This window comes from Lasiodiplodia theobromae, assembly GCF_012971845.1.
Source record: "Lasiodiplodia theobromae strain AM2As chromosome Unknown scaffold_37, whole genome shotgun sequence".
Lineage (NCBI taxonomy): Eukaryota > Fungi > Ascomycota > Dothideomycetes > Botryosphaeriales > Botryosphaeriaceae > Lasiodiplodia > Lasiodiplodia theobromae.
The window spans coordinates 204,659-228,141 of NW_023336516.1; the positions used below are offsets into that span (position 1 = coordinate 204,659).

At 55.1% G+C, this 23,483-nt stretch overlaps 5 protein-coding genes across 5 annotated transcripts; 3 read left to right on the forward strand and 2 right to left on the reverse strand.

Moving 5' to 3' along the window:
- Positions 1–193: 193 nt before the first annotated feature.
- LTHEOB_10281 (60s ribosomal protein l3) lies at positions 194–1,426 on the forward strand (the record flags this gene model as incomplete). The annotated part of the gene is made up of 1 exon (XM_035506909.1): positions 194–1,426. One exon carries the CDS (start codon positions 194–196, stop codon positions 1,424–1,426), a length of 1,233 nt encoding a protein of 410 aa, XP_035368050.1.
- A 1,414-nt stretch (positions 1,427–2,840) lies between these two features.
- LTHEOB_10282 (Eukaryotic translation initiation factor 5) lies at positions 2,841–6,143 on the forward strand (the record flags this gene model as incomplete). The annotated part of the gene is made up of 2 exons (XM_035506910.1): positions 2,841–5,306; positions 5,358–6,143. 2 exons carry the CDS (start codon positions 2,841–2,843, stop codon positions 6,141–6,143), a joined length of 3,252 nt encoding a protein of 1,083 aa, XP_035368051.1.
- Positions 6,144–6,576: 433 nt separating this feature from the next.
- LTHEOB_10283 (uncharacterized protein) lies at positions 6,577–7,368 on the reverse strand (the record flags this gene model as incomplete). Its single annotated transcript, XM_035506911.1, has 1 exon — positions 6,577–7,368. The coding sequence occupies one exon, from the start codon at positions 7,366–7,368 to the stop codon at positions 6,577–6,579; it is 792 nt and encodes a 263-aa protein (XP_035368052.1).
- A 2,409-nt stretch (positions 7,369–9,777) lies between these two features.
- Positions 9,778–15,464, reverse strand: LTHEOB_10284 (Chitin synthase v; the record flags this gene model as incomplete). The annotated part of the gene is made up of 3 exons (XM_035506912.1): positions 9,778–9,812; positions 9,875–15,114; positions 15,166–15,464. The coding sequence occupies 3 exons, from the start codon at positions 15,462–15,464 to the stop codon at positions 9,778–9,780; spliced, it is 5,574 nt and encodes a 1,857-aa protein (XP_035368053.1).
- A 1,461-nt stretch (positions 15,465–16,925) lies between these two features.
- LTHEOB_10285 (Chitin synthase) lies at positions 16,926–22,391 on the forward strand (the record flags this gene model as incomplete). Its single annotated transcript, XM_035506913.1, has 3 exons — positions 16,926–17,227; positions 17,280–20,966; positions 21,017–22,391. The coding sequence occupies 3 exons, from the start codon at positions 16,926–16,928 to the stop codon at positions 22,389–22,391; spliced, it is 5,364 nt and encodes a 1,787-aa protein (XP_035368054.1).
- Positions 22,392–23,483: the final 1,092 nt, after the last annotated feature.

Sequence of the window (23,483 nt, forward strand, 5' to 3'; positions counted from 1 at the left end):
CTAAACTGTAAATCGCACATCGGAACATACGCTAGGCCGTGCACTTGCGTTCTGCCGCTCGTCGAAGTCGGGCGAGCTGTGTCTGAGGAAATTTTGGAGGACTACATTAATTGACCAGCAACCACGCCCACCCATCGCGTCCGAGCGGTGCCCCATCCTTACCGCCGGCTTTTTCCTCCCTCGTCTGCCGTCCATGAAGCGTTTGCGGGTAGAAAGGTTGGGCAGCGCCCGCGTCCTAACGCGCCTCGCACGACCACGCCCGCAGTGCCCTATCCTTCAGCAGCAACAGCAGCACTTCCAGCCTCAATGCCGCCAAATACCCTTCGTCCGGTTACAGTCCACCGACTCGTCCACCACGCCCAATGAGCCCCTTGACCCCGTGGAGGCTCCGGGCTCAATTGAGCCAGAGCCAGTAGAACTCGAGTCACTTCCGTCTCCCCCGATATCCGCGGCACGAGACTCGGCCAAGCTCGCTGCTCTCCACGCCCGTCTGTCGCTGCCGCCGCGAATGCCTCTCGAAACGCTTGCCCGCGCACTCGTCGATCCGTCGGCCGACTCGAACCCGGACTTCAACAATGCCGCGCTGGCAACGCTCGGCAGTGATCTGCTGGGCCTATACACCAGCGAGCACATCATATGCACCTACCCACGCATCCCCATGCCCGTCTTGCTCTCCGGCATGCAGGCCTACGTCGGAGACGCCGCGCTCACCACCGTCACGCGCGAATGGGGTGTCGAGACGGCGGCGGCCCCCGGCGGCGAGGTCGACCCGGGCCTGCTCCAATTCACACACTTCGAGCCGGACACCGAGTTCCTGCCCTTCCGGCGGCAGGGCAACCGGCCGAACGAGAACCGGGGGTTGGGTTGGCGCCGCGGCATGTCGTCGCGGGTTGTGTACGACGACGCGTTCGGCGAGCTGCGCGGGCGGGCCATGACCAAGGAGCCGCTCAGCAGGCAAGCGGCGACGCTCGAGCAGGCCTCTGCCGGCTTCGTGCGCGCCGTCGTCGGCGCCGTGTACGCGCACGCCGGCCGCGCCGCCGCGCAGAACTTCATCCAGGCCCACTTCCTCAGCCGCCATCTTGACCTCTCCCAGCTGTTCAACTTCACGGAGCCCACCCGCGACCTGTCCAGACTGTGCGCCCGTGAGGGTTTCGAGGCCCCTGTTGCCCGCCTGCTCGCCGAGACGGGCCGTGGCAGCAGACATCCGGTGTTTGTGGTTGGTGTGTACAGCGGGCGAGACAAGTTGGGAGAGGGCCCAGGCGCGAGTCTTGAGGAGGCCAGGTTCAGGGCTGCGGTTGCTGCGTTGAAGAGTTGGTACCTTTATAGCCCACTGGACGTCACAAAGCCCAGTGAAACGGAGGAACTCAAGAAGGAGGGCAAGAAGTGGGTGCCGAATATGGTGGATCCGGGTGAGATTGTCGTGTAAAAGGAAAAGCGAATTTCACTTCTATGGAAATCATATTTGGAATGTCTCGGGACAAGGGCAGGCATGGCATCTAAAGGCGGGGTGTATTATCTGCTTACTTGTTCTAGCATGGAGATGGAAACGATGTATGAGGTAAAAGAAGGGTGGACAAAGACCGCTATCAGACGAAGAAGCGGCCGAGCAACTGTATCATACCAAACACGTGGAACGCCTTCTCTGATTTGTTATGAAGTGTGCCAGTATGATCACGTTGCTCAGAGATTCGCAAGACTACAACATGTGTGATCAACCCGGGGAGCATTGCTATCCAGGAGAGCGAAAAGGCTAGAACGCGGGGAGTTTGAGCAAGACTACGGAAATGCTCAAAGGGCCCTGATATCTATGTCCTCACGGCTTGTTCGGCAAGTTATGCGGGGTATGCCTTGCACAAGTATGAGAATCAAAACACCAGTAGCAGTAATTAGACTGGTGTTCCATAGATGCACTTCGTTTGTGCAGGCTTATATGGACTAGGAGATAGATCCTATATCTACAGCTACGAGTCGTAGAACAAGAAGAAGTACGCGCAGGATGGTTGGCGGGTTTGGTGGCCACCAAATCACAAGAAGCGAAAATTGTTGCCGGCCAAAGCACCTGAATTTAGGAATTCTGTTGAGGGAGAAATGTCATTGAGAGGACCACGATCGGATTATGAGACTACAGCGGCGTCATATGGCTGTCACGGTTCGTCACTGAGCAGACAAAGCCGCACAGGTATTGTTCGCCAGGTACGGTTGATACGCAAAGGCAAAAGCACCGTATGAGAGCACCTGCGGGTCGCAAAGCAAGCGCATAGTGCGCAGATGGGCTCTTTCAACATGAAAAGTGATCGCCATCATGGGTGACCGACTTGACGGAGCCTGGAATGCCATTGGCTATAGTCTTGGCCTTTGAAAGAAGGATTCAAAGGCGGAAGCGCTGGGGTGAGAGCGCACACTGAGTCAGGCATCCCCGCCGAAATGGGGCGCACTGTGGCACTTAATCCGACCTTGCCTTGCCGTCACCACGACCCACGAGAAATTCCCACCTCGCCACCCGCTGTCAAAAGGACTTCCGATCCGTCGTCCATCGGGAACACCGGAGAGCTGCACGACCTTAATTGTCTCGTCGCACTCTTTTTTGATTCCTTCTCCCAGGCACCGCCGCTGCCTTCTCGTACGCACACCTCGGGCGTAAGAGAAAGAGCTTTAGCTTGCCTGCCTGCGACCCGCTCGCTCGTCGACAGCCCATCACAAAAACCTCGGCAGAGCCGCAGCGTTTCCGCACCCGTCGACCGTTCGTCCACCTCGCTGACGACGATCCGGACACCACACGTCTGCACCTACGCCACCTAGGCAACCTCACCTCCGCCCCACACACGCACCCACCGACCACAATGCCTCCGAAGAAGAAGGGCGGCAAGAAGGCCCAGCAAGACGACTGGGAGGCCGAGCTGGGCGAGACCATCGACCCGATAGCCGCGGCCACTGAGGCAGCGAAGCAGGAAGAGGCCGCCAAGGATGCCGTCGAGGACGAGGAAGAGACGGGCGGCGGCGGCGGTCTGATGGCCGCCCTGCGCAAGAACAAGGGCAAGCGTGCCAAGAAGGGCAAGGTCGTCAACGACTTCGTCGAGGGCGAGGAAGCGCCCGGCTCTGGCGATGCGAGCGGCGTGCAGACCCCGCAGCAGGAGGACCTCGCTGCCAAGGCGCCCGAGGAGGCCAACATGGACGACGATGACCTCTTCGGCCCCGTGAAGAAGGGCAAGGGCGGCAAGCAGCAGCAGCAGCAGAAGAAGCAGCCGGAGAAGGAGGCCGACGAGGAGGACGAGGGCGCGGGCCGCATGAAGTCGAAGAAGGAAAAGGAAAAGGAGAAGAAGGAGCGCGAAAAGCAGCGGAAGAAGGAGCAGGCTGCTAAGAAGAAGACCGCTGCGCCCCCGCCCGCTCCCAAGGCCGAGCCCGCGAAGGTTGCTGAGTCGAAGACTGAGGATGCTCCTGCCCCGGAGCCCGAGAAGCCTGCCGCGGGTGGTAAGAAGAAGAAGCTCAACCCGGCCCTCCTCGCTCTTCAGAAGCAGCAGGAAGAGAGGAAACGTCTCGAGGAGGAGCAAGCCCGCCTGCTCGCGGAAGAGAAGAAGCGTATCGAGGAGGAGGAGCGCCTGGCCGAGGAGGAAGAGCAGAAGAAGGCCGAGGCCAGAGCTCTCAAGAAGCAGAAGGAGAAGGAGAAGATCGAGCAGCTCAAGCGCGAGGGCAAATACATGACCAAGGCCCAGAAGGAAGCGCAAAGACAGGCCGAGCTCCGTATGAAGCAGATGATCGCCAGCGGCGCCAAGGTTGCCGGTCTTGAGGATCCTGAAGCTAAGAAGAAGCCCGTCTACGACAAGAAGAAGAAGGGCAAGAAGCAGGCCCCTGCGGAGACGCCCAAGGTCGACGAAAAGGCCGAGGAGGAGGCTCGCAAGAAGCTCGAAGAACTCAAGCTCAAGGAGGAACAAGAGAAGAAGGCCGCCGAGGAGGCCGAGAAGGCCAAGAAGGAAGCTGAGGCTAAGAAGGCCGAAGAAGAGGATGACCTTGATGACTGGGAGGCCCTTGCCGATAAGGAGGAGGGCGTCAACATGGACGGCGTCAAGGACAGCTGGGACGCTCCCTCCGACGAGGAAGATGCCAAGCCCGCTGCGGCGAACGGCAAGCCCAACGGCAAGAAGGCTGCGGATTCCGAATCCGAGTCTGAGGAAGATTCCGAGGACGAGTCCTCGGATGAAGAGGAAATGACTGCCGCCGAGAAGGCCGAGGCTGCTCGTAAGGCTGCAGCTGCAGAGCGCCGTAAGCAACAGCACGAGGCTGCCCTCGCCGCCCGGTCAAAGGACGACCTCCGCTCCCCTATTTGCTGTATTCTTGGACACGTCGATACTGGTAAGACCAAGTTGCTTGACAAGATTCGTCAAACAAACGTCCAAGAAGGCGAAGCCGGTGGTATCACGCAACAGATTGGTGCCACTTACTTCCCTGTTGACGCGTTGAAGAAGAAGACGAACGTTGTCAACAAGGATGGCTCGTTCGAGTTCAAGATCCCCGGTCTCCTCGTCATTGACACGCCTGGTCACGAGTCTTTCACTAACCTCCGATCTCGTGGTTCCTCCCTCTGCAACATCGCCATTCTCGTCGTTGATATCATGCACGGTCTTGAGCCTCAAACTCTTGAATCTATGAGACTGCTGCGTGACAAGAAGACTCCGTTCATCGTCGCACTCAACAAGATCGACCGTCTTTACGGTTGGAAGAAGATCGACAACAACGGTTTCCGCGAGAGTTTGTCCTTCCAGAACAAGGCTGTCCAGAACGAGTTCAGAGACCGTCTCGAAAAGACCAAGGTGGCCTTTGCCGAGCAGGGTTTCAACTCTGAGCTGTTCTACGAGAACAAGTCCATGGCCCGCTACGTCTCTCTCGTGCCCACGTCCGCCCACACGGGTGAGGGTATCCCCGACATGCTTAAGCTCATCACCACTTTGACCCAGGAACGTATGACCAACAGCCTGATGTACCTTTCGGAGGTCGAGGCGACGGTTCTCGAGGTTAAGGTCGTCGAAGGTCTTGGTACCACCATCGATGTCATCCTGTCCAACGGTGTGCTGAATGAAGGTGACCGAATCGTTCTTTGCGGTACACAAGGAGCCATATCAACGAACATTCGTGCTCTCCTAACACCGGCGGAGATGAAGGAACTGCGTATCAAGTCGCAGTACGTGCACAACAAGACGATCAAGGCCGCCATGGGTATCAAGATTGCTGCTGAAGGTCTTGACAACGCTGTTGCCGGTTCGCGTCTCATGGTCGTTGGCCCTGACGACGATGAAGAGGACCTGGAAGAAGAGGTAAGCTGCACGATCTTACTCTACCAAAATCAGAATGCTAACAGTGAATAGGTTATGGGTGATCTTGAGAACCTCCTGTCGCGCATCTCCAAGACCGGCCGTGGTGTCAGTGTCCAGGCGTCTACTCTTGGTTCGCTGGAAGCCCTTCTCGAGTTCTTGCGCGTGTCTAAGATTCCCGTCGCCAACATTTCGATTGGTCCTGTGTTCAAGCGTGATGTCATGCAGTGTGGTATCATGCTTGAAAAGGCTAAGGAATACGCTGTCATGCTCTGTTTCGACGTGCGTGTCGACAAGGAAGCGCGCGAATATGCAGACCAGAACGGCATCAAGATTTTCGAGGCGGACATCATTTACCACCTGTTCGACTCTTTCACGGCTCACATGAAGGAGCTGGAGGAGCAGCGCAAGGAGGAGAGCAAGATGCTCGCTGTCTTCCCCTGCGTGCTCCGTCCTGTCGCCGTCTTCAACAAGAAGGACCCCATCGTCGTCGGTGTCGATGTCATCGAAGGAAACCTCAAGCTTCTCACGCCCATCTGCGCCATCAAGGAAAACCCCGTCACCAAACAGAAGGAAATCATCCAACTTGGTCGCGTGCAGTCGATCGAGCGTGATCACAAGCAGATCGCTGTCTGCAAGAAGGGTCAGCCGTCGGTCGCGGTCAAGATCGAAGGTCCCAACCAGCCGCTGTATGGTCGTCACCTCGAGGAGAAGGATACCTTGTACAGTTTGATCTCGCGCCAGAGCATCGACACGCTCAAGGAGTTCTTCAGAGCCGACGTCACCATGGACGAGTGGGCGTTGATCAAGAAGCTGAAGCCGATGTTCGATATTCCTTAGATAAATTGTGGCGGAGTGCAGTGCGGTTGTTTGATGAGGTACAAAAGTTCCCCTGTCTCTCATTCTCATGCATGATGGATGTTGAGATGAATGGACGAAATGGCATTCGTATATTTATTTCCGTTACTGTAGTTTTGCTGCGACATGGCGTTTGTTAAAAGGTTGGCTTTTGTGCCTTTCGTTCTCTCTTTCCCTTTCTGGAGGAGCGTGTTTGACCAGCGCGCATTCATCCACCCCACTCGCTCGCTAGCCCGTTGGGTAAAAGGTTAATAGATAATGAGAGCATTGGGTCCAGACAAACCTTCGCATCTTTCGACGTACCGCACAGGGTCTTTCTTTTTCTTGGATTGGCCTTTTACTGATTATCAGGTTTAGAGAAACACAGCAACCGCCACAGTTACTTTCCCGGTTCTCTCCAAGTTCCATGCTCATCTCAATAGGACCCCTTCTTCTCCGCGCCCGAATGCAACTCCACTGGCCGCGTCACTTCATCCCCCGGCAACTCCTGTACCGCTGGCCTCTGTGCCATGTCACCCATCATTTCCGCCCTGCCAGGCACCCGGTCTTGCATCTTCTTCACGTTACTGCCAGCGTACATTTCCAGCGGTGCTGTCCCACCTCCATCAGGTACGGGCTGGTAGACGTGCGGCGGCCTGCCATAGCCAGTCCCCGCCACACTTGCCGCTGCTGCCGCATTCTCCGCCCTTCTCTTCCTTCTCTTCCTCCGCACGCACAGCAGGAACACGATGACGCCTACCACGAGCGCCACGACGATAAATGCACCAACCGCTATCCCCGCGATCGCGCCGGCGGATAGGGATACACTACTGCTACTGCTGTTCGTCGAACTGGTGTATCCCCCGTTCGAAACGACGACGTAGTCCCCGTCGCCCGAGCACGCCGTCACGGACGCGGCCGTGTTGCTGTCGGTCGTCGTCGCTGCGGTGGCGGACCCGGTGGTGGCGGCGTCACTGGCTAAGGTGGCGACGGCGTTGGCGGTCGAGAAGCCGGGCAGGCGGCAGAGCGTTTGGCCGCTGCTGGAGGAGGAGGAGGGCAGCACGCATTGGTGGGCGGCGTCGCAGCAGTAGCCGTTGCCGCAGTCGGTGTGGGCGACGCCGCAGGAGTAGCGCGGGAGGAGAAGGTGGAGGTCGTCGTTGTTGGTTTCGTCGGAGGATTGTGTGCCGTGGATGAGGATGACAGCGCTGTATGCGGGATAAAAGGCCATTGTTTTCGGTTTTTGTACTATTGTGGTTGTTTAAGCTGGTTTGAAGAGAGAGCGGGAGAAGCGTCTTTCTCTGTTTCAACTGTGTTCATCAAGGTGGAGATAGAAATATTTAAAGACCTTTTGCTCCCGAAAGAGCAGGGAAACCTTAAGGTACATACATTTCCAACACCAATCATCCTTGACACAATAGATCCATAAATCCTAAATCCATGAGCACAATAGGCGGGGACCACCTCTTGTCTTTCGAATGATGGAGGAGGCGTCCCGCAACGCACAGAAGTTGGCTGTCGATTACCCTAACGGGAAATCCGAAGGAGCGGTGCGGGTTGCGCTAATCCTACCAACACTGTATTTGGTTTTTTGTCCGTTGATCGTTCAATAAGTGTCTCCACTAATCTACGAAGGTAGAGATCGCCATTAAGCTTGTTCAGCCACTTGCTTCTTCGGATGGACGGTATGACGGGACGGGGTTGCAGTTGCCACCTTGTTGCTCATCAATGTTACTGCTTCTAAGTCGTATTGCATACAAGTCTCCCTACAATTTTCATATTTTCAAGCAGCTCTTTTTTTAAGTCAGCTCATCGGACCAGGAAACCTTCACTCAGGGAATCTTGTTGCTATCATGGACTAAATAATAGTCAACTTAGAAAAATGGTACACAGTCTGCAACTAAACTATTCTGTTGATTTTTACTTGTTAGCGGTACGAGATCTTCCGATGGGTTTCTCCGAGTGCATTCCCAAAGAGCACTAAAAATATACATCCTCTCTAGTATTACAACGTTGTAGGCCAAGGGGGAATGAATGCTGCAGCGAGGGTTAGGAACAAAATTTTCTCCAGATCATGGCTAGAAACCGTAATACTATTCGACTGCTCATTCAGGCAGGCTCACCAATGCCTGACTTCCACAGTGAGCGCGAGGCCAATATTGATGTACTATTAAATGTCAAATGCATATGGTCTTGCGTCAACCAGCGAATTGCATCTACACCAACTCACAGCCCTAGCCTTGTGCCCGATAGACACCAGATACGTCTCATGACAGGAAACAACGCAGGGCATAATCCAAATACAGGAAACACAGAACATTGTCCGTGCGCTAGCAGTCCCACGAAGATAATCATTTGATACCCTTCTACACTCTTTAAACCACGGCCTTGCACCGATCAATTGAGGGCAATGAGTTCTTCCAACGATGTCACAATACAGACAGTGATCAAGAGCTCACTGGAACTTGCCCGCATTTGATAATCACTGGCTGGACGCGCGGCCTCATCACCGTCACTGACCCAGAAATTATACCAACAACGATGATGCGAATCACCATCGCGCACGCGGTGCTCCATCCCATTACTAAGCCAACATTCTGACAGTCATCAGCTTACCGCAAAGACCTATGCCAAGCTCACGCATCACTTGCTGCGCCCCTGTGTCAGCAGCAGTTTCTGGCGGAGGCCGCGCAAGCAACGGATACAGAGGGGTGCTGCAGCCGATGGCTAGCGCGAAGGATAGCAGGGCTCTAGAACATAGCGTAACTATGCCCCCAGCTTTGCTTCAGAAAAATAACGTATGTGGGCAGTTGAAGCTATCGTCTGGACGAGAATGTCGAATTAAAAATTCTACATACACGTCCGGACGATAGCTTCAACTACCCATGACATGACTAAAAAACAAATCCACGCTAGCCATCGGCTGCGAGAGGGGACTGTACGTACCTGCCTCACCCGCGTCTCGCATCAGAAGACAGCGCCTGACGTACGTGCATGACCATTATCAGCCTTACGAGCTTCCCGCCCTCTCGCCGATGTTCGAGAACCATCTACAGTTACGATCCGAACGGCCTGGACCCCACCGGATCTCGTATGGGACGGATTGGCTTGTTCCTATTCGCAGCATCATCGCTAGAGGATCTCACGGCTCGTTTGCTCTCACTGCGACCACGCATCACGATAGCTACTGCGGTAACCAATTGGACACACTGAAACACACCGCTAGAAGAAGAGCCAAATTTTACTACGTAATTTCTAGCTCTCCGTACCCCTTTGTCTGATTACCGCTAAAGGAACGACGGAAACAAAACACATGCCTACCTCCTGAGCCCTAAAAAAATTACAACCGCGCCTGTCCCGACAAGCAAGGAATGATACGCTAACAATATCGACAGAAGCTACAGCAACAAGTGGCGTGCGCATGCGATTCGAATGGTGTGAGTGAGTTTGATCAGATCGTCTCGTTTACTTACGACTATTCCAAGCGGGAATAAAAAGAGCCCATTACCACTTCGACCGTTATAAAACAGCAAGTACTCCCAAATCAAAAAGTTCCGTTCATCTTTTTAGCCCGAAGCTATGCATAAAAATCGAAAGAGCCAGCATTAGAAGGAAGACAAATTCTCCTCCGCATATACAATTACATCTGGCCACTCAGAATAGCCTCCGTTGCACCTGTGGTAGAACTTTTGTCAGCTTTTTTGTTCGGTGTAGGAGGCATATAGGCTGAAACTTACTGCTAATGAAGTGCCTCTTCGGATCCAGGTTGACACCAAACCTGCGCTCAAGCTCGTTCTTGATACTCTTCTTGGTGACCGTCATTAGATCTGCCGTGGCCAAGATGTTCCTAATCTCCGCGAGCAAGGCATCTTCGTTCGGCAGGGGACCGTGCATGTCAGACATCTCCATGCCGTCACCATAACCGTAGTTCGACTGCGCAAGCGAGAGACGAGAACTGTTTCCAAAGCGCGGAGGTTCCAGGTGAGACATAGGACGCGAAGGCGGGTAGCCGTATTCGGAGCCAGAGCCACCATTGCCACCCCAGTAGGCCTTGGTTCCGTAGGACATGCCGGAGATTTCGGAGCGATCGTCGCGTTGCGTCTGGGCCTCCCAGAGCTCGGCTTGGTACTCTTCCCACTTCTTCTTCGGGATGCTGTTCGGGTCGAACTTGCCCTCGTCCGAGACGACAATCTTCTGACCCTTCTCACCAGTAACGACACGAGTGTTACCCCAGGAGAAGTCATCCATATGCCAGAAAGCATACAGCGGCAGACCAAGCGAGAAGATAGGAGTGGCCAAGATGTAGATGATCATCCAACCAATCATCTCCCACTTGCGGCGCACAATGAAAATAATAGCCTGAAGACCGTAGATGGCGCCAAGCAGAATGAACGTCATGATCGGAACGGTATCGGGGTGAGTGGCCAGGAGAACGATCATGTAGACAAGGTAGCCGACGATAACAGGCTGGACAACCGTCGAGAGCAGATCCAGGAAAACGACGAACCTCATACTGAAACAGCAGAAACCGCACAGCTGTTGCAGCGGGATAAGCTCCATAAGGTTGTGCACGGTAGAGTTGATCCAGCGACGACGTTGAGACATGAAGACCTTGAAGCTATCCGGAGCAATGGTCCACGCATGAGCACGCATAATGTACTTGGTCTTGTACATGGCGTGGTACTTGAGCAGGAGGGTGGTCAAATATCTGTCTTCACCGAGGTGCAGCAGGTTCTTCATGTGGAGCGTATCGACACGGTTGACGGCGTAGTTGTCGACAACTTCCTTGCTGACGAAGAGAGGCTTTCCGCTTTCGGCGGCACGGATTCGGTACATCGAGAAACAACCTGGCAAGCAAGTGACGGAACCGAAGAGAGATTCGAAGGCCTTCGTAAGGTTGTGGGAGATGTAGTATTCGTACACCTGCATCATGGTAACAAATGAAGACTTCGCGTTGCTGAGTGCCGTTTCACCACAGACAGCGATCAGGCGTGTGTCGTGAAGGAACGCTGCAACAAAGCGAGTGGCGGCATCCTGAGCGACGACGGTATCGGCATCGATTTGCAGCAAGAACTCATAGAACGTCGGATTGACTCCAATGATGTTCCGTATCTGATGGTGCATTTCGAGTTCCATGGGCGTCATCGGCAAGTTGTAGTGGACGCGGTTGAGGAAGCGCATGAGAACCATCTGGGAGTCACGCTTACCACGGTTACCAGGCTTCTGGACCTCGGACGGCTTGCCGACCTTGACAACCACAATGAACGGAACGATGTGGCCCTGCACCTCGTACAAACCGGAGTAGATCTTGCCCATGTTGTGTTGCTTCATGCCTTCTCCCAAGCTTTCAAAGCTCAAGGGCTCAGGATCGACTGCCTCAGAAACGCCCAAAATGTCAAGGACGATCCTGGGCGTGGGTCTGTCGTTACCTTGTCCGATAATCATACCGTCACAGACAATGAAGAGGAGCTTGCGCTTGTCGTCGTACTTCATACGGGCTGCAGAATCGATGGCACGGCGCAGAGAATCCTCATCTTCGGTATACACTGGAACAGTGCAAATAACGAACTTGTCCAGATTTTCCGGCATGGTCTTCCTTGTGAATTGAAGCGCAGCCAAGAACTTGAAACCGATGACGGAAACGAGAAGGATCGAAATGCCGAGGAGAAGCCATTTGGCAAAGACACACCTGGTGGAGTTACGGGTGTCGACATCACCGACGTAGAAGAGGTAGTCGAGACAGCCCTGCATGTTGTTCCGCATGGAAGTGTTGTAGTTCAGGGCATCCCAGTACTTCGAGATATCCTGACCGGCTCTAGTCTGGAACAGGGTGACAAGGTTGTCGTCCATGAAGTCTGCGTCGATACCAGTCTTTGTGCCGTTGTACCACCATGGGAACTGTGGATCACGGCCACCGACGAGATAAGATGTGAAGTCGTAGACCTTGTTGTTCAAGATAGCGATAGAGTTTTGCTTCTTCGCAAGAGTCTTGACGTACTGAGCGCTGTAGCCGACACGACCTTTCATGTAGTTGGCCTTCAGGTAAGTTTGCTGTTCCCACCACCAATCCGGTCGGCTATCGTTGGTAGCCCACCTGAAATCGTGGTACCTGGCATTTTTGTCCATAGTGCTGACCGTGGAGTCGGAGTCCGAGTAGTTGTTTCGCTTGTAGTCAAGTTGAACCGCCGGGTGGATAGACCCGTCCTTTCCGTTACAAAGAGCAGAGACTTGGACCGGGAAGATGTTCGTCGCATCCTTGCCAGCGTACTTCTTCAACTGCGTAGTCGCAACGATCTTAGGGTAGTGAATAGGCATGAAAGCGCCGAGGTCGTAGACAACGCCACGAATAGCAATGTACGAACCCTTGCCGTTCTTTCCGTTGTAGGATGTGAGCTCCGCTTCCGTGTAGACGTGTTGGGTAGGGCAGATAAGCGCTGGGAAACCGATCATGAAGAAAATGACCATGGCGCACAACAGCCAGATGAGCATGTTGATGGCGAGCTTTTCCCTCCAGGCCACGCGCACATCTTGGCGAGGCATTCTGCCAATCTTGCGGATCGCCCAATCGGGCGTCCACCAAGTAAGGCACTTGACGAAGAACATCCACCTCTTGCGGCTTCCAGACACTTTGTGCGTCTCGACCTCTTCCATCTTGACTTCGTTGCCCTTCTCGGCCATTTGCTCGCGCGTCTCGAGGTTGCGGAACATATCGCCGCCATTGATTGCTGATGCTCCAGCTTCCGAACGCGCATCAAGCTCGCGGCTGCCGAAGTAGCTTGCCTTGTCATCACTGTACAGTTGACCGGGAGACGGAGTACCCATAAGGTTAACCCGAGAATCGCCGTAGCCTCTTGTTGCGTCGGCAGGCGTAAGGAGGCCATCCCCACTTCCTCCATCCATGTCTCCACCCATATAGCGGCTACCGCCAGCAGGCATAACGTCAGGAATGTTCGCAATGTCTATCCAGCAGCGTTCACTGATGAAGACTCCTGTGGCGCCGACCCGCGCTTCGTTAGATGCCCATCCCTTTTCATCCAGTATCATCTCAGCTCTTTCCCGTTCACTTGCGACAATGACCGTGTCGGCTTCAGCGAGACCAAGGAACTCGCTGAAGGGAAGGAAAATGCTGAAATCAGCGTTGCGAAGACGCTGGCTGATCTCAGCAATACCAAGAGTTTGGATTTGAGACCTGACGCATTTGCTGTCGAACTGGTTCGCGATTCTCCGGTCGTTGGGCTTCAAGCAGAACACGAAATAAGGGTTTGTATCCGAAACAGCAATGGACTTCGTGATATTCTCAAGAGACACCAAAAACTGTCCAGCTGCACCAGCTTGCTTTCCGGCGGCGGCCTTACGCTTATTCGACCGAGAAACTTCACTGCGAGCATCATCATCTGACTCCTCAGCAGGCCGGCGGACCGATCCGAAACGGGCGGGGCGATCACCCTTCCTCTTTGCCATACTGGGCATACGAGTCGGCTTGGAGCTGACAGATGCTTGGACAACGGCAGTCCTTTCTTTCGGGTGCACGACGGTATTAAGAGCATCCTGATGGAAGAGCTCACGAACAAAGTCGCTCCGGGTGTTGTTGATAAGGTTGAGAAGGTCACCAGAAATGATGTCGCCGTTCTCCTCAAGCAGACCTTCAACAGGATAGTCGACTTCACCGGCGAAGTGCTTGATGGTGAACGACGCCGAAGCATTGTGGGTCGCAAAGTTGCTGCCCGGCATGATCGTCGTCGTGCTACCGGGGAGAATGGCGGGGTTTTTGTTGTTGAAGCGCTTTCTCAGGGCGTCGAGGAACTGCGAGTCGGTCTTTCCGCGTCTCATTTGGTCGTCGAGGATGCTAAGAAGACCGACACCAGGCTTAAGCAGACCCTTCACCGCATCGGAGTTGTCAAAGTAGCTGGTCTGAGGAATGCTGACCTCCTCAGCCGAGAGGAACTCCTCCTGCTTCTCGAAGAAGTTTTGCAACGCGTAGTTGTAAAAACATTCCGACGCAGTGTTGTTAAGCAACTGATCGAGAACTGATCCTGTGGATGAAACCTGTTGGAAACCGGGGAAATCAACAATGGAAATCGTGTTCGCAACCGAATCCTCCAGCGCGCAGATCCTCTGGTTGATGGTTTCCATCACATACGCGACAAGCAGCGAGTACAGGGTCCGGGCAAGTTCGTCAGCGTTCTGACGAGCACCCTTGGGATCCAACATCACCGTTACGCGTTCGCGGTGAAGGGTCTTAGACTTGTAGCCGAGGCTGACTTCCAAGTCCTCCTGGGAGACACCCAGGAATGCAGCGACGATCTGGAGGGCTCCCTTGTTCTTCACGATGGTGACATCTTCACCACCCTCGTGGGAGTAGCCACCGCTATCATCACCCGTAGGGGTAGTAGACTTGCCAGTGACAAAGTCAAGCTCTCCGATGTGCAGGATAGCAGCGAGAACCTGGCAAATCTCGGCAATGTCACTGCGGGGGAATTCAAGCTTCCTCAGGGCGTTCTTGAACTGCTGGAATCCATCGGTATCGTTCACGCCGACCTTCATCTGGGTGGGATGGCCAAGATAACGCCATCGCTTTGTACCACCTGTGGAGATCCTGCTCCCTGCTTCACCTATGCCAACATTCAGGCCCAGGTGCTCCTTTTCTGCCGCACTGGTGCCCGCAAGCAGGTAATAGAGAACGTGAAAGCTCCGCTCTCCGGTGGGAACGGATGCGATTCTACTCCGCTCAAGCCGGTGGTCAAGGATCTTACCACCGATCAGGGTGGGGTGCGTTGAGGAAGTTGTGTCGTATTGCAGCTCAAGGAAAAGACCGGCCTTCGACGCGATCGGAGTGGTAAGCGATTTGGTGCTCGTGAGGGTATCGAAGACGAAAGAGGCATATGACAATTTCGCGGAGAGAGGCGTGGAGGAGTAGGAGAGAAGCGCAGAGAGGAGGTGGCATCGGAGCGTCGTCTTTCCGGAGCCAGATTCACCACTAGATAATGTTAGATACGGCTCAAAGTGTAGTCTACGCAGGCAGACTTACAGAAATACAACTGCCTGGTTCTCGCTCCGGTGTCCCAGCCTGGCCCAGGCCCGCTTTGCCAGGTCCTGGGTGGCATCCATGGCACTGCCCTCCTTGCCGCCATCGGGACCACGGGCGGAGGACGAGTAGGTGTTCAACGAGATGATGCCATGGGACGAGAGCTGGGCAGTCGGGTAGTGTGCGTGGAAGCGGCTTGCCAGGTGGGCTGTCAAATGCGTGTCGGACTGCAAATGTGCGGGTAACGAAGGTAGAGACGCCTGGGCGAACTGGGCGTTGCTGCCCATGGAGTTGAGCGCCATGATTACGGCTCCGTCCCTGGGAGCGGGAGGGCGCGATTAGAGGTGCGGGTGAGCTCTGTTGTTGGGTGGTGCAGACGGGCGGTTGCACGTGTTTGAAATGCGCAGGTGGTGGGGAGGGCGACGCGCCGAGTGCGAGGAATGCACTCTGCTTGCGGCGACGGGTGGGCGAAAGCAGCGGAAAGCGAGCGTGGAATGAAGAGCGCAATGACAACCAAACGAAGGGGAAAAAAGCCGGCGCAGAGGGACGGCTAGGCGAGCGGCGGTGGTGTTGAGATGATCGGTCGGGCGTCCAGGGCAGAGAGGCGAAACATGCACTGGACGGTGCCAATGCAGGCGGGCGGATCGTATTGGCGGCCCCCCTATCGCTGCTTAAGTCTATTCTTAGCGCGATGGCCGTCCGGCCACACGAGAATCACGAATTGCCACAACCTGGGCCGCTCGCATGAAAGACGGTGAGCGGTTTTATTTCATGCGCCCGGTAAAGGCCCGTAAATTATCAACCGCGCAGGTCGGACTTGCTACGTCAAGAGCGGCGCGCCAGCACCCGATTAGAGAAATCCGGGGAAGGCGATCATCAGTCTTCCCAGCCGCCCACGGCGGTCGCCAACCTCGCGCCCCAGGCCATCACACCACGGGCGCAGGAGGGGAAGGATGCACAAATGCCTCAGCCGGACGACGCAAGACCCCCCTCGGCACGGATGCGTGGGAGTGTCTCTCCGCGCATCCTCCAGACCGCCGCGGCCGAGGCGAGCAGCCCGCCGCCCTCACCCTGGCAACTCGCCGGGGGCGGGAGAGGCTGCAGATCAGGATGCACCGCAACGCGTCACGACTCTGCTGCAATCGGCCTGGCAGAGGAGGGCTCCCAAGGGGTGTTTGTAATTCACAGTACAGCCTGTATTACGCTGCGAAATGCAGGCGGGCGTGAACGTTTTGAATTGAGTGACGCCGTGAGCTCGTGTTGACCTGCGCTAAGCCGGTCTTCGTACTAAGTTTAGGCACTCGGGATGGGTGCAGCCCGCCCAGCAGGCCAGTGTCACAGGGGGCCGTGAGATCCACTTGCCCGCTTGTGGTCGCCTCTTGCGCTCGCCCGTCCGGCGAGACCGTCGCGTTGAACACCACAATTCGCCTCGCGCTGCGGCTCTTCTGTGCTGCCCTCCCTGAACCTGCACTCTCCCACAATCGCTTCTTGCATTCCTTCGTTTTTGTGTTTTCCTGCCCGCCTACCGCCGCTCCTGCCACCCCGGTGCCTGCGGCTCGCTCTAACGGCGATCGAACCAGCCCTCTCCCACCGTCGCTACAACTTGATGCAACGGTCTCCCGCTGCCTCTGTCCTGCGCCTCTGAGCACACTTACTCCAGAACCTCCGCACCGCTCTACCGCTCGCACCTCCGACCCACCTAGGCCGCGTACGGCCACCCGCCTCGCCCAGCGTCTCCGAGGCCCAACGCCCTCGCCTTCGCCATGGCGGCCTACAACCGCATGTCGACATTTTCCTCGCTGTCGAACTCGACGCCGCGCCCCGGTCACAATCCACCCTCGCACCAGGTGTCGACGAGTACCCTGCTCAATGCCCTGCACACGGCCTACGCCCAGCGCGAGCCCTATTATCTCGAGGCGAGCACGAGCTTGGTTGTCAACACTTGGGTAACCGCCAGCGAGGTTGGTCCGGACGGGCGTTTTGGCGGAACCGTGGATGTGGAACTCGGCCGCAAAGCCTGGGAACACGCCCGCAGGAGAGCAGAGGATGGCTGCATTGTGTTGGGGTACGTCGCTCAGGGAACGCCGCCAAGTATCGTCCGCTAATAGACTGCTCAGTTCTCTCCATGAATCCACTCCCTCGTTGTTTGCCCCCTTCGTCTCCGCTCTTCCTCTGTCCGTTCCTACCACCTTCTACACTGCTCTCAACGTCATTCGCCCTCTCACCCACTGTGTGACCCCGCAAAACGCGTCTCTGCCTCGTCACTCGTCTCTCGCTGCCACCTTCAACTTGAACCTTGAAGGCTCAATCACGGGAGCAACCCTCGCTCTTTCGGCATCGGGGGTCGACACCAAGCTCGGTCTGGTCGATGTTCCCTCTCAAGCCGGCTTCCGCGCGTTTGATGTCTTTTATTACCTGAACTCCAACTCTGCCTCGCAAGAAGAGAAGGAGACGCTCAACCTGAAGCCCAACTCCGACTACGAGCTTCTGAAGAAGTCAGGGACATACTATCCACCGTCGTATCTCCCTACCGCTGATGACGCCGCTGCTGCGGAAGACTGGCGGGAGAATCTCAAGCAGATCGGCATCAAAGGCAAGACGCGGCGCAATCTTCTCTGCGCGCTTGCCGGTGTCCTTAAGCTGGGCGATACCCTTGGCTTTCTTGTCGACGAGGAAGTTCTGGACGACGTCTGCGTTGAGTTTGCCGACCTCGTCGACATTGACCCTGACGTTCTGAAGAAGAAGTGCGACACCTTGGAACGCCAGGTTTTCATCACTGGTCTCTACGAGGCTATTGTTGATTGGGTCATCGCGAAGGCCAATGACGCCATCCGCGCTGAGCTCCGCGGCGTCAAGAACGTAGGATCGTCAAACAACAGTGATGATGACCGCTCTGGCGCCCCCACTCCCGAATCCGGCGAAGATGACGGCGACACGGTCAGCATCACTGTGGTCGAGATCCCGGCCAGTGCTCTTGGCAAAGCCGTCGCCCTGCGGACCGTCTTTGACGACTCAGAGGGCATTAATGCTGAAATGAAGGAGGACGGTGTTCACATGGATGCCGCTGGCTCTTCCGTCATCCGAGAGATGAAGGACGCTGTTGCCGAGTGCTCTAACGAGTTAGGCATTGCCGAAGGTGCTGCCGCACGCGAGTTTGAGCAAGAGCGCGAAACTAGAGAAGCTGTCCTCGAGAAGGTTGCTCATGAAGCAGAGGATGGGAGTTTCCTCAAAGAAGTTATTTTCCCGATTTCTGGGCAAGGCGTTATGTTGGGCAAGAGCGGCCGCTTTGATCTCCCTACTGTTATCAGCAGCAGCAGAGTCTGGTTCCATCTTGCCCTGCACCCCACCGACGATGGCCCCGCCAGCCTACAAAACACCACTGGACAGCCTGCTTGGTCAGCAGCTTCAGTCTCCCGCCAGTTGCGTTCCTGGCGTTTGCCCGAGTGGGCTAACCGCCGGAACCGCAATCTCGACTTCACCGCCGACTTCGACTATGAGGAGTTCATCCAAAGATACGCGCCACTTGGTTGCACAGAAGGTCGTGAAGGTGTCGAGAGCTGGATCCTCGAACGCGGTTGGAGCAATGGAGAGGTCGTTCTCGGCTCTGAGCGCGTGTGGATCCGCGAAGGCGCTTGGTGGGAGGCCGAAAGCATGCGCGACATGAAAGGCCCAGATGCCGGCATGATGGGCATGGGTGCAATGGCTGGAATGGGTGCTGCAATGATGAGCACTGGTGCGCTTAATAGCACCTACTCAGTCCACCAGCCCAGTCTCGGAGGCAGCGGCTTCTTCCCCGGTCAACCTTACGAAGACGAAATCACCATCCAAGGAAGCAGGGACAATCTGCTTACAGTCCAGCCCTCCATCAACCAGGGTCCTCGCAGCAACGCAGATGCTCGTTCTATCGCCCAAACGCACATGTCTGGACATGCCAATCTCAGCCGTGGTGATTATGGCCTTGGAAACAAGGGTGATGACAAACATGGTGTCACCTACTATGGCGACGAGGAAATTGGAGACAACAAGGTAGTCACCGAGCAGCCCATTAGCACTTCCAGGCGCCTCTGGGTAGGCTTCTGCTGGGCCATGACCTGGTGGATACCGTCCTTCCTCCTAGCACACGTTGGTCGGATGAAGCGTCCCGATGTCCGACAGGCTTGGAGAGAAAAGTTTGTCCTGGTCCTGCTCATTCTCCTCATGAACGCCGTCGTCGTCTTCTACATTATCGAGTTTGGTAAACTTCTTTGTCCCAACTACGACAAGGCTTGGAACGAGAAGGAAGTCAGCACTCACCAAGGCAAGGACGACTTCTATGTCAGCCATCACGGTAAAGTCTACGATATCTCAAAATTCTGGAGGCTTCAACACAGTGATCGAAAGGGTTACGATGTCACCACAGCCAACATGGAGCCTCTCATGGGCAAGAACCTCGACGCTTACATCGTTCCACCGTTCGCACTTGCTTGTCCCAACCTCAAGATCAACAGCACCATCGGAGTCCTCCAATTCAACGACACCGCTGCCACACAAGATAGTCCTCAGGCTGTCCACACCTCCGGTGAGCGCAATCAGCCTGACACTACTTCTGAGCTGCACAACGACGACTGGTACTCCACGAGGTTCCTGCCGAAAATGAAGGAATACTACAAGGGCTCTCTTGTGTGGACCAGAAGCAAGGTCAAGAACCAAGGCGAGAACATCCAGCGCCAGTGGTCCATCATCGACGACAAGGTGTACGACCTGACAGACTACTTCTACACCCAGGACTTGTATGATGGCGATACGACCTACGAATTCTTGGACAGCAAGGTTGAGAATCTGTTCAAGAACAACCCCGGAGGAGATATCACGGACGACTGGAACAATCTCGACGACAGCGTCCGTCTGCCCAACTTCCAGTGCATTGACAATATGTTCTACGTTGGCGAGATCGATTTCCGAGACTCGGCACGCTGCCAAGTCAACAACTACATTCTTCTGGCTTTCACCATCATCCTTTGCGCTGTCATCCTGATCAAATTCTTGTCCGCTCTTCAGCTAGGCTCAAAGAGACGGCCCGCCGCCCAGGATAAGTTCGTCATCTGTCAGGTGCCTGCTTACACAGAAGGCGAGGACCAGCTCCGGAAGGGTCTTGACTCACTGACTGCTCTGGCATATGACAACAAACGAAAGCTCATCTGCGTCATTTGCGACGGTATGATTGTCGGTGGTGGCAACGACAGGCCTACTCCCAAGATCGTTCTGGATATTCTTGGAGTCGACCCCAAGGTTGACCCGCCGGCCCTCCCTTTCAAATCCGTCGGTCGCGGCGCCGAGCAGCTCAACTACGGAAAGGTCTACTCTGGTCTCTACGAATATGAGGGTAACGTCGTGCCTTACATCGTCGTCGTTAAAGTCGGCAAGGAATCCGAGCAGAAGAAGTCCAAGCCTGGTAACAGAGGCAAGCGTGACTCTCAGATTCTCTTGATGCAGTTCCTCAACCGTGTCCACCATCGCGCTCCGATGTCTCCGCTCGAGTTGGAGATGTTCCATCAGATCAACAACATCATCGGTGTAGACCCCGAGCTTTACGAGTACCTCCTCATGGTCGACGCCGATACCATGGTCAGAGAAGATTCGCTCAACCGTCTGGTGGCCTCCTGCGCCAACGATTCCAAGATCATTGGTATTTGCGGTGAGACCAGCTTGGAGAACGAAGAGCGCAGTTGGTGGACGATGATCCAGGTCTACGAGTACTACATTTCCCATCACTTGGCCAAGGCTTTCGAGAGTTTGTTCGGTAGCGTCACTTGTTTGCCCGGATGGTAAGTTTCCTGCATGATATCATGATCCGCAATAGCTAACCGCTGGCCAGTTTCTGTATGTACCGGTTACGAACGGCGGACAAAGGCAAGCCTTTGATTATCTCGGATAAGGTCATCGATGACTATGCCGATTGCGACGTCGACACCCTCCACAAGAAAAACCTTCTCTCCCTTGGTGAGGATCGTTATCTCACGACCATCATGACCAAGCACTTCCCGAGCATGTCATTCAAGTTCGTGCCGGATGCCTACGCTCAAACGGCTGCCCCCGAGACTTTCAGCGTCTTGTTGTCCCAGAGACGTCGTTGGATCAACTCTACAATCCACAACTTGGCCGAGTTGGTTTGGCTCAAGGATCTTTGCGGATTCTGTTGTTTCTCCATGCGCTTCGTCGTCTTCATTGATCTTTTCGGTACCATCATCCTTCCCGCCACCTGCGCCTACCTGGTATACTTGATCTACAAGGTTGCCGCCAAGGATGGTGCGTTCCCCATGATCTCGATTATTATGCTTGCGGCTGTGTACGGTCTGCAAGCCATCATCTTCATCATCAAGAGGCAGTGGCAGCACATTGGTTGGATGATTATCTACATCATGGCCTACCCCATCTACTCTCTGGTTCTTCCTGTGTACTCCTTCTGGAAGCAGGATGATTTCTCTTGGGGTAACACTCGTGTTGTTATCGGCGAGAAGGGTATGAAGCAAATCGTCGCCCTTGAAGAGGATGAAGGCTTCGATCCGCGTAGTATTCCGCTCCAGAGGTGGGACGACTACGCCGCAGCAAACAGCCTCCCTGGTCGCCGTGGTCTCGCTCCTGAGAAGGGCATGATGCCGTATGAGGACGATGCTTACGAAATGAACGACATGCAATCGGTCTACTCCTCGGTCAAGCCCGCCTCGACGGTTTTGACAGGCTTCAACGGCGGCCGTGGCATGCACATGCCTCCGCAGTCTCCCGGACCGTACGCCGCTATGCAAAACCGCCAGAGCTCGTACTCGAACTATGGTGGTCGCTACCAGGACAACCCCGACGGTCGTCACAGCCGTCTGCAGTCGATGGGCAACGCGTCTGACACGTACAATTCATCTCCCTATGGCGCAAATCAGCATCAGGCACGTCAATCGATGCACTCCCTCTCCGCCGGCGACCACCTGCTTGGCACGCCGTACAATGCGCCGCGTCAGCGAAGCCCGCTCTCCCAGAGCAGGCCTGCTAGCAACATGGACTTCCGCACCGCAGCGAGTGGCCCGTCGGACGACCAAATCGTCCACGCAATCCGGGAGTGCCTTCAAGACGTTGACCTGGACAACGTGACGAAGAAGCAGCTCAAGGCGCTCACCGAGCAGAAGCTGCAGACGCAGCTCAGCGGTGAGAGAAGGGTCTTCTTGGACCAGATGATCGATAATGAGCTGGCGAACATGTAGACGACTTTCCTTTTCAACACCGCACGTCGATAATACAGAACGTCTACAGAGAGAGTGGTCTAAAAGTCATGATATTGAGGATCGGCTTATTGCTTTGCATTTTCCAACGGTTATTTAGTCGTGCACAAGGGTATGCACAAACACAAAGGTCAAAGGCTTAAGACGGAATTAATTCAAATTTTTTGCACTCTCTGGTTGGTGTGGAGGACGCAACATCAGGTGTCTGTGTCTGTAACGGCAGCAAGAGGTGGACGGTCGATCCTTTCATTCAAAGTCTTTTTCATCTTTTCAGCGTCGTATGTCTTCTTCGAGGCGTTGGCGATATTATTGGGTCTGCTTTTATCTGGGGAAGTAGTGTGTATACGGAGCGGCAATTGAAGTCATATTGTATTTAATCCCTTTAGTCATGGACAACTATCTACTGTGAACGCAAAACGGGGCAGTTCTACTGGGAGGTAATTTAATGTTAGTTGCTGGGGCGGCGAATGGTCTAAAGGAGTACTTCATCACGACGGTGCCTGAGTTTGTTCGTTTTCGTGACCTTGTTACAGACACAGCAATTCTTCACCAGCAGAGGAATGCAATGGCGTCATGCGAAAGGAGAACTCCGTCGCGGGACTCGAATGTTCCAGGAATGCTTGGGTGCACGTACTGACTCCCTTCCAAACCACTCTCTTGGGTTCTCTCCCAATGTTTTTCCTCGATCGGCCCAGGAATTCCGATCTCGTTCGTCTGGACGTGGCTCGTGTGAATTGATTGGAACATTCGTCACGCTACTCGTCGTTACATTCCAACGGGGAGTTGTTTAGAAGCACGAATATTAGACCGGTGATGGCGTTATTACTCTCCACGTCGTTTGCAAACATGTGGATCAGACACAGTGGGCAATTTGGGAGACTGGACCATTGTCGCCGTTCTGGGTTACATGCACCCTTGGCGATAGCATGATGTGCGTAGGGAAGAATCAATGCTCGAGGCTTGGCATTCCCTGCATCGCGCAGGGGCCAGCCAATGCATGGAGAGAGAAGGCTCCGAGCGGCTCTCGGATGCCGCCGGTCCGATGCCGTTCTTTTGCTGCTTCCAGTCGCGTGC